The 14273-nt window shown below is 47.1% G+C and overlaps 1 protein-coding gene across 1 annotated transcript in view; it reads right to left on the bottom strand.

The window, feature by feature from the left end:
- GPD1L (glycerol-3-phosphate dehydrogenase 1 like) overlaps positions 1–14273 on the bottom strand; it is a 58216-nt gene that overhangs the window by 43595 nt on the left and 348 nt on the right. The window contains exon 2 of the mRNA XM_034662126.1: positions 853–1030. Within this exon, the coding sequence (XP_034518017.1) occupies positions 853–1030 (178 nt within the window). The remainder of the gene's footprint in view (positions 1–852; positions 1031–14273) is intronic.

Below are 14273 nucleotides of genomic sequence, written 5' to 3'. Positions count from 1 at the left end.
GACTGGGGGTCACGAGCAGCTGAAGGCAAGGTTGTGAGTTCCAGCTTTGATGGGACCAGCACTTTGAATGCCAAGAAAGTAGCCTGTTGTGGGCTGAATTGTGTGCCACGCCCCCATCCCAAATTCATATATTGATATCCTAACCCTAGTATCTTGGAATAAGACTGTGTTTGGAGACAGGGTCTTTACAGACGTAATTACATTAAAATGAGGACATTACGGTGGGCCCTAATTATACATGACTCGTGTCCTTATAAGAGGAGGAGGTTGGGGCATCTGGGTGGCTCAGTCAGTTGAACATCTACCTTCAGCTCAGGTCATGATTTTGGGGTCCTGGGATGGAGACCCGTGTCTGGCTCCCTGCTCAGTGGAAGGTCTGCTTCTCCCTCCCCCTCTGCCCCTCCTCTCAGCTCCTACATGCACACTCTCAAATGAATAAATCCATTAAAAAAAAAAAAGAAGAGTAGATTAGGACACAGACACACAGAACCAAGTCCGTGTGAAGACACAGGAAGAAGATGGCCATCTACAAGTCAAAGAGAGAGGCTCAGAAGAAACCAAACCTGCCGACACCCTCATCTTGGACTTGGAAGCCTCCGGTACTGTGAGAAAATCAATCTCTGTTGTTTAAGCCACCTGTTCTACTGTACCTGTTATGGCAGCCCTAGCAAACCAATACAAAGCCCATCTTCAGAGTCAGGAAAACCAAAACTGACCAAGCAAATAAGTTGGTAGTAGAAAGGAACAAAGGAGTAGGAAGTAGCTTTCCCATTTCCCCAAGCCCCAAGCGCTAACTCAGCCAAGCGTAACTTTCAGAATTAACCAAAAGTACTTTCCATCCCAAAGTCTTACCACATTTTCTGGCAGCTTGTGTCCAGGGAGATATTTTACATTTTCATGGTCATTATTTATGATGTCTGTCAGTTTTCTCCCATTAACCGTTTCTTCAAAGACCCACATCTTAACTGTGGAGGCAAACTTCTTAAGTTTCTTGACATTATTACCAATTATTTTTGCAACAGCTGAACCCCTACGAAAGAAACAGTAGAAAAGAAAAATTAAACTCACTTGGGCAGAAGAGAGAAAGCATTTGATGTAATTCAGAAGAAACACGTGATTCTGATTCAAGCACTGCACTTATAACTTCAGATGGGATGTCCTATCAGCCACAAGCCATTTGAAGCTTAGCTGTTTTCACCTGGAAAGAACACCCCCCCCCCGCTTAATGAGGAAAGCCCCAGAATTTGGTACAAGGTCAAAACCACCATCCTTTGAAACTAGTAAGCGTCGGCCTATCCTGGAAGAGACCATGACAGGCAGAAAAGAACCTCACCTAAGAGATGACATAAAACATAAAAATAATACTTGGCAGGTACTCCAAGCCTCCGAGGCAACCAGGCTCTATTTCAAATCCATCACACAGATTAAAACGTAGCTACCGCAGAATAAACTGGGTGCCGGTGAACTACAACAGTTGCAGTCATAATGGGAGGACAAGAACCTCAGTGAATTCCAGAAAAGGAGCAGAGCGAGGGCACAGGGCTTGGCTGCCTGGGGCTTTGGTGCCCCCAGCAGACATCCACCCAACTGGCCTCTAGCCCCCCCCCCCAGCTCCCTTTTTCTCCTGCATCTCTGTTCACCAGACACATTCTGGTAACTGATGTGTCCCATAGGCTTTGCTAGGAGGAAGAGAAGGCATTCCAACTGGTTAAGGCCAGTCCGCTGGACAAGGGCCGCAGGGCTGGGGTCGGCAGCCACCGCGGAAGAGGTGTTCCCGGTCACCCCCCGCACCTGTGCCCGTCCCACACATGCACAGAGTGCGGAGTGGGCCATGGGCCGCTGACTGGGCCTGGGTGACCCTGAATGGAGAAATACTTTGTTTCTTAGACAACTTTCCTGGTGTGGGCAGCAATTCCCCTTACCTTGTTCACCTGAGTGGGTGGTAAGCTTCTGAGAGCAAAGAGCACATTGCCCCCGCTCTACTGGCTCACCCGCATCTAGTCCAACGCGTTAGGCACAGCGGGCACTTGGTAAATATATACAGAGATAAATGAGTGAATGGGTGACTGAGCGAAGTGACTGGTGAAACCAGGGAGGAGGCAGAGCCAAGTCCCTGAAGACCTCACATGTAATGTAATGAGAGTTCCCCACTTATTTCTGTCATGTCATTTTTAGCACCAGTGAATCCCAAAGGATACCCAGCATGGTCTGGTGGGCTTAATGTTTAACAGTTCCCATATTCATTTGATTTTTCTGAACTAACTCATTTCAGCAGATGCTACAGCTTTGCCTTTGGTTGCAGATGCTTGGCTTCCCCAAGAGGGGTTTGTAAAGGGAGAAGCAAATATGTTCTGGTAAGATCACGGGGAGGATCTGGTGGTTCTGGCTTATTTTCCCACTTGATTTACTAGATGTGGTATTCCTAATGCCTAGTAGCCCCCCTCACTTTGCTCACTTCCCCAGAATCACACTTGCTCCCTGTGACCTTGTGTGAGTTACTCAATGCCAAGGAACACCGTAAGCCTGAGCTGTTAACCTCCCTGCGAGTCCGGGAGCAGCTGTTTCCCAGATTAGAATTAGTGATTGTGGGGAGAATCTTGGCCTTTTTTAAAAGATTTTATTTATTTATTTGAGACAGAGCACAAGCCGGGGGCATGGAAGGGGGAGGGGGGAGGAACAGAATAAGAGAGAGAAGCAGACTCCCAGCCAAGCAGGGAGCCCGACACGGGGCTCGATCCCAGGACCCGGAGATCATGACCTGAATAGAAGGCAGACGCTTAACCGACTGAGACGCCCAGGCACCTCTCTTGGCCTCTCTTCTACAAAGTTTCAGGAGGAGAACTGGATGAATAGGAATTTAGCTAACAGACTGTCTTGCCAGCATAAAATAAGAATTTTACAGGTAAAGCCACAGAGCTTTGATGTGTACAACAGTTCATGCTATTCTTCCTTGTGAGGGAGGACAGCACCAAAGTTCTGGACGGTTGTGCAAAGCAGTTCTCCATGCTGGCTGCACGTCGGCAGAGCTTTAGAAACTACCCATGCCTGATCCCACTCTGCAAACACAGATTTCACTGGTCTGCAGCGTGGCCTGGGACTCAGGATTTTTAAAGCTCCTAAATAATCTAATTTACAGCCAAAGTTGAGAATCAGTAGCTTAGTTTATCCATTTATAAGGTGATAAAGGAAGGTGATCAGGATTGAGGGAAGAAGGATGGAATTTAATTTTTTTTTAAAGATTTTATTTATTGAGAGACAGAGAGTATGGGTGGGGTAGGCAGAGGCAGGAAACAGACTCCCCGCTGAGCAGGGATTTTTTTTTTTTTTCCCAAGGAACCTGGGGCCTGATCCCAAGACCCCAGGATCACGACCCGAGCCAAAGGCAGATGCTTAACCAACTGAGCCGCCCAGGTGCTCTGAGAAGCATGGAATTTAATTCAAGGACAAATCTAGCGAGGACAAAAAAAGATTCTAGTGCCTATGAGGACTTGTCTTGTTCTTTCTAAATACCCTACGCAGTAATCTGTTTTTGTTTTTTGGGATCAGGACTTATAACGCCCTATTTTATTTTTTTAATCTCTTTGGACAATCTAGTAAAATCTTCACGTTGAACCCAGTATTTTGGGTGTTATTTGGTACAATCTCCATGTTGAACCAAACACTGTCTTTGCTGCCCACCTTTTTCCTGGGCTGTTTATAAAACTTCAATGTATAACCCACCTCAACATAATAAAGGCCAAATATGACAGTGGGTGTTCTTACCACCAAAAATGGGGGAGGGGTAAGCAGAAACTTTTTATTTTAGAAAATATTTTAAAACATTATTTTAATGTTATTTATTATTTTTTTTCTTTTCGTTTTTATCAAAGATTTTTATTACCTTGATTTGTAGTGCTTTCACGGGTATATTCTTATCTCCAAACCCATCAAATTACATACATTAAATATGTCCAGTGGTTTTTGTATATTAATTATGCTTCAAAAAAGCTGTTTTTTGTTTTTCAAAGAAGTATATAATCCACACCCCTAACTCCTTTTTGGCTCTGAAATGGTACCATCTGTGCTCATCACACGTGTACGACTTCTGACCAACACAAAGGAACAGATCAGATGGAGCAAACCAAGTGTTTTGGAGGAGCCTGAGCGTTCTGAAGGGACTGGAGGCTATTGCAAGTGACATACCCTGCTCTTAAATTAAAAAAAAGTGACTGGCCTGCTGAAAACCAGTCAAAAAACACTCCCAGATATTAGAACTGAGCTTAAAATACAAGTATACTTTTATGCTACAGTCCACACAGGCAGTCTCTATGTGACCTGGTCGTGGTTGGGGCTGGGGATCCCCGGCCACACTGGTGGAGCTGTCCACGTGTCAGGGATCGTTCTGCCACTGCACCAGCACATCCAAGCATGGATCTTCCACTGTCAGGGTCAAGGGCACGGGCAACCATTTCTACACCCCCCCCCCCCCCCCCCCCCCCCCCCCCCGCCCAGCTCATTCACCTACTAAATGACAGGTGGGGCAGTGATCTTTAAGGTCCCTTCCAGGTCTAGGATCCAGTCCAGTGTTTTCCAAAGTGAGGAATGGGTACCAGGGGCACCCCCAATGGCCAAGTGCTACCCCCACACACCGCCCCAGAGGACAATGACTCACTGGTGCCCTTTCAACACCCATGGCCTTCTGAGAGAGTGCAGAACGTCTCATTTGAGTGCTACTGTGTTGTTACCATCTCTCCAGCATGTGCTAATTTCCCTTCTTCATGAAGTCTGGAAGGGCCTCAGACACTGGGCCTGGGCAGCAGCAGGATTTGGCAAGAATTCTATTAACACTGTTTCGTTTTCATTCTCCTGGTTGTTGTTACCTCCAACATATGATATTGACAGTAGTGACAGAAAGTTTTCTTTAAAGTCAACTTCTACACAAAGTATAATAAGCAAATAGTAACGCAAGTATGAAGCGGAGCCGAAAGCCGTAAGGACGGAGCCTGCAAGACGGAGGCTTAACCCTGTCCAACCTTTCAACCTTGCAGATTAAGACACCGAGGATCAGAGTCACTCTGACCTTGTGTCGCACAACCAGGGAGTGGCAGAACCAGACGGGGGACCGCAATGTCCAAGCCTATGCAAATGAAGTTCAGAAGGGACATGGATGGGAAGCCATGTTCCAGTGCCAACTACCTACTGGGACTTGATCTCCTTTCATCTTTACGGCAGCCCCAAGAGAGGCGCTCATTGTCCCCTTTAACTTTACAGATGAAGAAGTGGAGGCTCGGAGAGTGTCACCCAAAAATCACGTTACCCACTTAGACCCAGCAGTGCTGACCCAGATCTGTTCCCAAAGCCCACACTTCCTGCTCTTTCATATTTGCCCTTGTACAGAGTAGAATCATGTGTTGAAAATGCATGCTGAACACCTATCAAGCATCGACACTGCTGGGAACGGGGGTGGGGGCGGTGGGGGCACGTCCGCACCCGCATGGAGCCTGGAGAGAGGTAAATGGAGACTGAGGTTGCCCCAGCAAGGTCACAAAGAAAAGTAAACAATGCCATGGTGACCCAAGTGGCTAAGCAGACGACACAGTGACGCTCAGGTCCAGGAGAGCGGGGAGAAAGCGCCAACTAGGGTTGAACCCTGAACTGAGAGGCCCTCACCTGGGGGGGGAGCCTTCAGGGCCCTGGAGCAAAGGTGGATGAACAGGTGGGGCTCGGAGATTATCCTCTGCTTTTACCTGGAGCCAACACTAGTAGGGAGGGGGGCGGGGAGGAGGGGATGGGAGGAGGGGATGGGAGGCGGGAAAGGAAGAGGTCCAGGGAAGGAGGAGAGAGGGAGGGCAGGAGGGAGAAGGTGGAGAAAGGAAGGAAAAGAATGCGATTGCAAGGGAGGGAAGAGAAAGTAAGAAGGTAGCAAGCAGTGGGGGTCAGGCCAGAAAGGGATAGGCCTGCCGGGCATCAGGCCCTGGTTTTTGTTGCTGTTTTTATTGCAATGTAATGGATAGAACATTGTGTAAGTTTAAGATGTACAACTTGTTGATCTGATACATTTATATACTGCTGTATGATTACCACCATAGCACTGCTTTCGACATCTTACCCACATTATCTGTTTCATGCCTCAGCAACACTTTGAGGCAGGTTTTATTATTATCATTATCATTATTTTTTATATTATATATGTTACATATATTACAATATCCATCTACAATCCCCATTTTCTTTTAAAGAGGGAGAGAAAGAGAGAGGAGAAGGGGCAAAGGGAGAGGGAGAGAGAGAATCTTAAGCAGGCTCCTCACCCAGCACAGAGCCCAATATGGGGCTCGATCTCACAACCCTGAGATCATCACCTGAGCTAAAATCAAGAGTCAGAAGTTTAATGGACTCACCCAGGTGCCTCTATTATCCCCACTTTTTTTTACATGAAGAAAGTGAAGCCCAGAGAGCACACAGGTGGTTAGTGGATGACCAGAGGGTCACAGTCACACCCCAGGCCCTGTCTTCAACTCTCTACTCCCTCCGTGGGTCCCAGCTGGATGGACACCCACCTGCGGGAGGTCCTAACCTCAGGCTTGGCATACCTCCACCCCAGCCCCCTGGGTATTCACTCTCTTGCCTTCTTGCCCTTTCCTCTCTAAAAAGATGTAGTGTTTTCATCAGGCAGGGCACGTGCTCCATTAGCCAAGGAACGGCCACCTATAAAACCAGGTGCGAACCCGACAGAATTCCGGTGGCCCATGCTCCTCCACTGAATGTGAAATCCTTCTGGGCCAGAAAGGACCCTACGAGGGTACCTCCTCCTTTGTACAGAAGAAACTAAGACCCAGTGAGGAGAATGAGCAAGGCGTCAGCCAGATTTTCCACATCCACGGCCCAGTCTCTTCCAGAACTGATCTATGTAACCAAGGGAAGAGGGTGGTGAGTTTTGCTTTAAATAACATCTACTTTTTTACTCAGAAAAGCAATACATGAACGATGAAAAGACAATTATGAATAATCTCACCTCCCAGGGAGAACCACTGTTAACATTTTGTGTAATTCTTTGCGTTAAAGGGCTTTTAAAGTACAATCAAATGCCAGAGTATTCGATGCAAATGTGAAAAATCCAGTATTTTAAATACAGATTCCACTTGGTGAATGTTTATTTGATCTCTGGATCGGGAAGCTTTCTCAGCTTAAAATCAAAGCAAGGAACCACAGAGGGGAAAAAAGATCAATGTGCACAACTTCACAAAGAAAAGGAGGGGGAGAAGATGAAAAAAGCCTTTCTATCTATCAGGATGCAAAGGGCAGAAGACACAGCTTACGAAAGAATGTTAGATTTAACAAAAAACGGGATGCAAAATTGCACATGCCACATGACATGCGATTAACAAAAGACATACCACCTCACACCCATTAGGATGGTTACTACGGGGGCGGGTGGGGGGGACCCAAATGATCAAACCGTAAATATAATGAGTATTAGTGAGGGTGTTCAGAAATCGGACCCCCTGGGCACTGCAGGAGAGCACGTACCATGGTGCAGCTGTCATGGGAAGCACTACAGCGGTTCATCAAAAAAACTAAAAATAGAATTGCCATATGATCCGACAATTCCACTTCAGGGTATGGACCCCAAAGAAGGGAAAGCAGGGACTCAGATGTTTGTACACCCACAGTCATAGCAGCCTTACAGAGGTCCCCCTCATCTGCCCTTTCTGTTTGCTGTGCTTTCACTTACCCTCCCCCCGCAAATGCCAGGTCCCAATCCCCGTGCCATTCACCTCACTTCACCTCATGATGTCGGCAGCTGATCATTTCACATCATCACAGGAAAGGGGAGTACAGTCCAATTAGGTATTTTGAGGGTGATGAACCACATTCACATAACTTATAATATTGTTGTAACTGTTCTATTTTATTGGTTATTGTTGGTAATCTCTTAGTGCCTAATTTATAGATCAGACTTTATCACAGATACGTACGTATAGGAAAAAACGTGGTTTTTATGGGTTCTGTACTATCCACAATTCCAGGCATCTGCTGGGGAGTTTTCGAATGTATTCCTCGCGGGTTAGAGGGACCACTGCACTCACAACAGCCAAAAGGTGAAAGAAACCCAAGTGTCCATTGAAGGATGAATGAATAAACAAAATGTACTACATAACCACAATGACATTCAGCCTAAAAAAAAAAGGGAAGGATATTCTGACACATGGGACGTCACAGATGAACCTTGAGGACATTATGCTAAGTCAAGTGAGCCAGCTACAAGAAAGACAAATACTGCAGGATTCCACTTAGAGGAGGTACTTAAATGTGCTCTCTCTTGCTGTTGTTGGAATCCAGCCACCAAATGGAGAAGTCCAAACTAGCCTGCTGACAAATGAGAGACACACAGCTCGGTCACTCCTCTCACTCTGGCAGAAGCCTGCCCACTGCCAGACACACGAAGGATGTCATCTAGGACCAAGAGTCCCAGCCAACCCATCACTGGACCTCAGCCTTCTGAGTGAGCCTAGGCTAGACCAGCAGAAGACCCTTCCAGCTTGGTTCAGATTGTTGATTCCCACAATCATGAGCTAATAAATGACTATTTGAGGCCATTAACTTTTGGGGGATATGGTCAGGCAGCAGCAGAAAATTGATTCCATTCCCAGCTCCTAAATGTGGAAGGGACTGAGCCCCAAAGGAGAATGATGGCAAAATGCCACCAGTATAACCTTAAAAAAACCCAGAAGACTTCTGGCATGCTGCAGTTAGTTTGCAACATCACCAAGCATGGAGGTGAGGGATGAGGGGAAGAGAGATAAGGGAGACCTAGCTAGTGTGGACCCCCACCAGCAACCACTGACAGACCTGGAGATACTACCTGGCTTGCCGCAGAGAAGAAGGGCGGAGCAGACATGAGACTTATCCAATGGGATGTCTTAGAACAGAGTGGGCTCCACCAGGCAGTGCTCGGAGATTAAGGGATGGAAGTTGGAGTGACAGATTTTTCACTCAGATATAAGGTTTTTCTAATAATTATTCTGCTAGATTAATTTTAGGAAGATCAGCTGCCTTCAAAATAGGGCATTATGATCATCTGCCATGGGTACAAGAGGAGGGAGGCCTGTTCTAGAGGGTGACGATGACAATTTTCAAGGCCACATTTCAATTTGATCCTTCTTTCTTCCTTTTCTTTTTCTTTTTTTTTTTTCTTTTCTTTCCTCCCTCCCTCCCTTCCTCCCTCTCTCTCTTTCAAGGTTTTTAAGCAATGTCTACACCCAACATAGGGCTCGAACTCACAACCCCAAGATCAAGAGTCGCATGCTCCACCAACTGAGCCAGCCAGGCGCCCCTCAATTTGATTTTTCTTAAGTGGAATATTGTTATACTAGACTTTTGTTGGGAGGGTAAGATATAAGATATTCAATATTTCTGTGATGATGAGGTTTGTCCTCAGGTAAAAGTATGCTTTTCATTGAAAATGACAATTTATAGAAACAAGACCGTTAGATGTACAAGGATCTGGGCTTCAACTTCACCTTATTAACCACTGACCTCGAAAAGTTTTCTCTCCATTTCCATTTTGTCATCTAAAATCGGGAGAACAACAGTACTACACAGGCTTGTTATGAGGCTTAAATGCACACGCCTGACAGGAGGGAAAACGACCTCCTGGGGAGGGAGGACGTGGAAGAGAATGATAATGACAGTGGTGAAAGGCTCAGGGAGGAGAATTGTGAGCTCCTCACTCACCCCTACAAAAGCAGCCATGGTTCGTATACAGATATTCTTCCGCTTACAATGGGGTTATGTCCCAACAGACCCATCTGTAAGTCTGAAATATCCTAAAATGCATTTAGTACCCCTCACCTCCCGAACACCATAGCTTAGCTTAGCTGAACTGCAACGTGCCCAGAACACTTACGAAAGCCTACAGTTGGGCGAAATCACTGGACACAAAGCCTATTTCACAATGACATGTTGACTAGCTCAGGTAACTGACTGAACGCTGCCCTAAAAGTGACAAACAGAAGGGCTGTCCGTGTACCACCCGTTCGCCCTCGCGATTGGTGGCTGACCGGGTGCTGCAGCCGCTGCCCGGCATCACGACGGAGGACCCACTGCGCAGCCCAGCCCGGGAGAAGATCCAGATTCACAATTCAGACTATGGTTTCCACTGAATACATATCACTTCGGCACCATCATCAAGTCGAAAAGTGTAAGTCGAACCATCGTTAAGCTGGGGGCCTTCTGTACAGACCAGGGGGCAGAGGTGATGGAAACAGGCAGTTAAGTATCAGGGCTTTTTCTGGGTTTTAGTTGTACAAACTCTCACTCTCACTCTGGTTCACAAGGGAACTCTGCATCTTTTCCCAGTTCAGCTCCCACCCATCCTACCATTCAACTATCCCTCTGGCTCCCAAAGCAGAGGTAATGTCAGTGGCCCCTATGGACAGGGAAGGGATTATTTCTGACCTCAGGGGAGCTCATTTACAGTGGCTCAGACCGACTCTGACACTCCAGGTGGGCATGTAGCAAGAACCACCGGAAAAACTGGAGCAGCATAGACAAAACTGTGGCTAAGGGTCACCACACTGCATTCAGATGGTTCCAGCAGACCAAAAAAAAGAGTCACCCACAACCAGCTCCGGTCAAAAGTAGGCCAAAGCTGTCCCTGCCCTCAGTCCAGCTGTGGGGTGATGGTGAAAACAAGGGCAAGAGAGAAACAACTGCCCCAACTCCTCCAGCTGCATATCAGTTCCACTCTTTGTCTTTCACCTTCTCTCCCTTCTCTGCCTCTGCTTCTTGGTCAGATTCAAGCTGGATCCATTTGGTGACTTAATGATGGTGCTGGTCAAGGTTGATCAAATAAACACAATAGCAGGAGCTGATCTCTGTAATAGAGTGCTGGTCACTTTGTGCTCTCCCCGTCCTGTCATTTTATCCTCACCAAAATCCTAGACAGTAGGTACCAATATCATAACCAATGATTCTTGAAGAAGCAGTTCACTCAAGGCCTTATGGCTGCCAAATTGTGGACCAGGATTGAAATCCAAGGAGTAGGAATCCCCAGCCCCTCCTGCATTACTCTGCCTCCAAAAGGGCTTGGGGGCTTGGACATATGCTCCCTATTAGAGGTTTGGCTGTAAATACAGCCCTGAGGTTTCAACGCTAGAACCGGATCTTGCCCTGTGTCTGGGTCATTTTCCCAAAGTTCTGATGAAGAAACTTTGTTTCACCTTTGGAGGAACTTAGGAAAATTTATGTTTGTTTTTTCTTTTTGTTGTTTTTCTGAGTTCCCAGGGACATGAAAAGCCAGGCAGGTCAGGAAGCTCCTCCCTGGGGTGCCTGGGGGGCTCAGTTTCGGCTCAGGACGTGATCCCGGTGTTCTGGGATCAAGCCCCACATCAGGTTCCTCCACTGGGAGCCTGCTTCTTCCTCTCCCACTCCCCCTGCTTGTGTTCCCTCTCTCGCTGGCTGGCTCTCTCTGTCAAATAAATAAAATCTTTAAAAAAAAAAAAAAAAAACCCTCTCACACTGGCTGGCTCTGTCAAATAAATAAAATCTTAAAAAGAAAAAAAAGAAAAAAAGCAAGCACCTCCCTGCATCCCAGCTATTGGGCAGCATCTCAGGGCTCAGCCGGATGCATGAGGGCCACTTGGGCCTCCTCCCTCTGACCTGTCTACAGAAAAGGAAGTGCCAAAGGACAGGACAAAGGCACAATATACAACCCCTTGACTTTACCCCCAAGCTGAAGCTCCTGGCCAAATCAGCTAGATTTGTTATCTGTGTTGCAATTAATGATCATTTACATGGGACAGGGCACTCAAATGCGAGCACGATAGCCACCTTTTAGCTATGGGTTCAGATGTGACAACACCTTTATCTACACAGCTACATTCAGCCACTTCAAGGTCCCAAGTTTAAACACTGCTTAAGCAACTTCACATTCTTGAATTAAGGACCAAATCTGGAAGAGCAGGTCCATCTCCAGATAATATTTCAAAATTAGCAGAAAGCCAAAGTCCCGTAAGGAAAAATCTGTTGCACCCTCAGGGATTATGAATCAGCAAGTGTAGCCTCAGTGGTCATTCTGTTGCAGGTGGTCTTTGGACCACACTTTACGCAACACTATTTAAAATGTAACATCTAACTAACCTTGTGACAGGTACTACATTCCATTTTCCATTTCTTCTGAATCTATCTTCCAATTGATCTCAGCCCTGAAGGTAAATTCTTTATAGGCAGGGATTCTGTACCGTTGTGCCTGCATTGCTGGAAATGCCTGTTGACCAGAGCTGAACACCCCACAGGCCCTAGGAAGCCTCTCCATGCTGTTTTCAGTTCCCAGATTTCTAAAAATCTCTCTGCGGAGGTCGTGATCCTCTCTCTAGGACTCGAGTGTGAACAACGATATTCCTGTCTGATCCCATAATTAATGGAACTGGGCAGCCAGCCCAAACCATCAGGATGGCACATTTCTCAATTGCTGCACTCTAAGGTCACTAGCCAAGTTCTACTCCACTTCCTTGGGCTGGAGTGGGCCAAGAAAACAGTCAAGTACATCAGAGTGAAGCCGTGGGAAGGCAGCCAAATCCCACTGGAGGGGGCAGGTTTGCTTCACTACTCCTGCTCCAGGCCCAAATACAGCATGGCAAAGCCGTGCTCCTTCTGCATCTTGCAAATTAGGAAAAGGCTCTGTCATCTGTGGCTCTGTGTCCTCTTACAGAAGAGGAAACTAATGTTAAAAGAACACGTGCTAAAGGAGTACTTTTCCAGTCCCATGGCCAACGGGGCTGCTGAAATCTCATTCAGGTGATCTTGGGATCAAAACTGGCAAAGTCAACCTGGAAGTCGAAATGAAGCTTTGCAGCGGATAGGTACCAACTCCACTAAATGTTGTATAGAACATTCTGCTGCTGGCCAAAAAAAGTTTACAGAAAAGTGCATAATATCCTGGTATCTGCAGAGCAGAGAGGGAAAGGAACATATATAAGTATTCGCTGGCATCTGAAGGAATTCCTTCAGAAAGGCCAGAAGAAACTGATTAATTACTGGTTTTCCTCCAGGAGATATCCTGGGAGACAAGTGTGAGTGTCAGGCACTTCACTGTTTTTTTGTGGGATTTTTGGTACCTTCCGGTTTTTGAACGTGAATATGTTACCTAATCAAATATAATTACATTTTTTCTTAAATTAGTTTCCCAACATTCATTTAATTTTTATTTAGCATATGCCAGGCACTAGGGTAGATGCCTGTTCTCAAGAGCTGGATAGGGAGGAGTGGTAACATATAATGAAATAAATCATTACCTTGCCTGAAGGGGGTGGGGGTGTGGCACAGGGAGAGGCCAGCCGCCTCCTTGGGATGTTAAAGTGGAGAACCAGATAAGATTTCCTCCAAGAACTTTCAGGGCCAGGTCAAAGAGTAAGACAAAGTAAGACCAGTAATTAGGACCACTCCTACTGCTGCAGCTCTCCTAGAAGCCTTATCTGTGATGAGTGTCCGGCCACAGAAAAACGCAAGCACTGAAAGGACACAACTCTGAATTATTCTATACCCGTCTCTCGGATGTGCAAAAAAAAAAAGTGCACAATGGAAAAATGATTGAAAATATCAGAGGCTATTAATATATTCTGCTTCCTCCCACCCAACCTGGCCTCACTTTCCTCTACACCCACCCAACACACCAGAGTAGCAAAGTTCGATAAAGGCAACTAAAAGAGCTGACATTTACAAAGTGCTTAGGAGAGCGCCTGTCACAAAGCGCTTGCATAAATGTTAAAAGTCATATAAAGCCTAAAGGAGATGCGAAGCTTCGCGAATACCCCTCCAGAGAATTCCCAAGGCCGCTGCTCTACTCCGGGAGCCGGGCCTGTTGAACTTGGCTTTTCTTATCTACATAACCTTCCTAAGATACTGGACGTATCAGAAGCGGTGGGTGAGACCCGCACTTGGAAGGGCAGCGCCGTCCCGTCCACGACCTGGTGGCGAGAGCCCTTAAGCCCCTCTCTGCTTCGGTTTCCTCAATACCGAAACTACAGCAAAAACGCTCGCGTCTCCACCGATTCCTCGACCCAGGCGATCCGCCCAGGAGACTGGAGAACGCTCTTAGAATGGTGCGCAAAACACCCGGGCGTGGCGAGCAGGTGGCCTCCGTGCGCCCGCCGCGCGGTGACGAGAGCGCAGACAGGTGCCCGCGGACGCGCAGTACCCTCTCGCCGTGCTGCCCTCCGCGGGCACGCGGACCCAGGGCCTCTCGGGCCAGTACCTCGGCGCGGCCTCCCCGGGTGCGCGGTGCCCAGCCCGGC

This window comes from Ailuropoda melanoleuca, chromosome 6 (assembly GCF_002007445.2).
Source record: "Ailuropoda melanoleuca isolate Jingjing chromosome 6, ASM200744v2, whole genome shotgun sequence".
NCBI lineage: Eukaryota > Metazoa > Chordata > Mammalia > Carnivora > Ursidae > Ailuropoda > Ailuropoda melanoleuca.
Note: the sequence above shows the minus strand (reverse complement) of the source record. Positions and strands in the feature narration are given on the sequence as shown.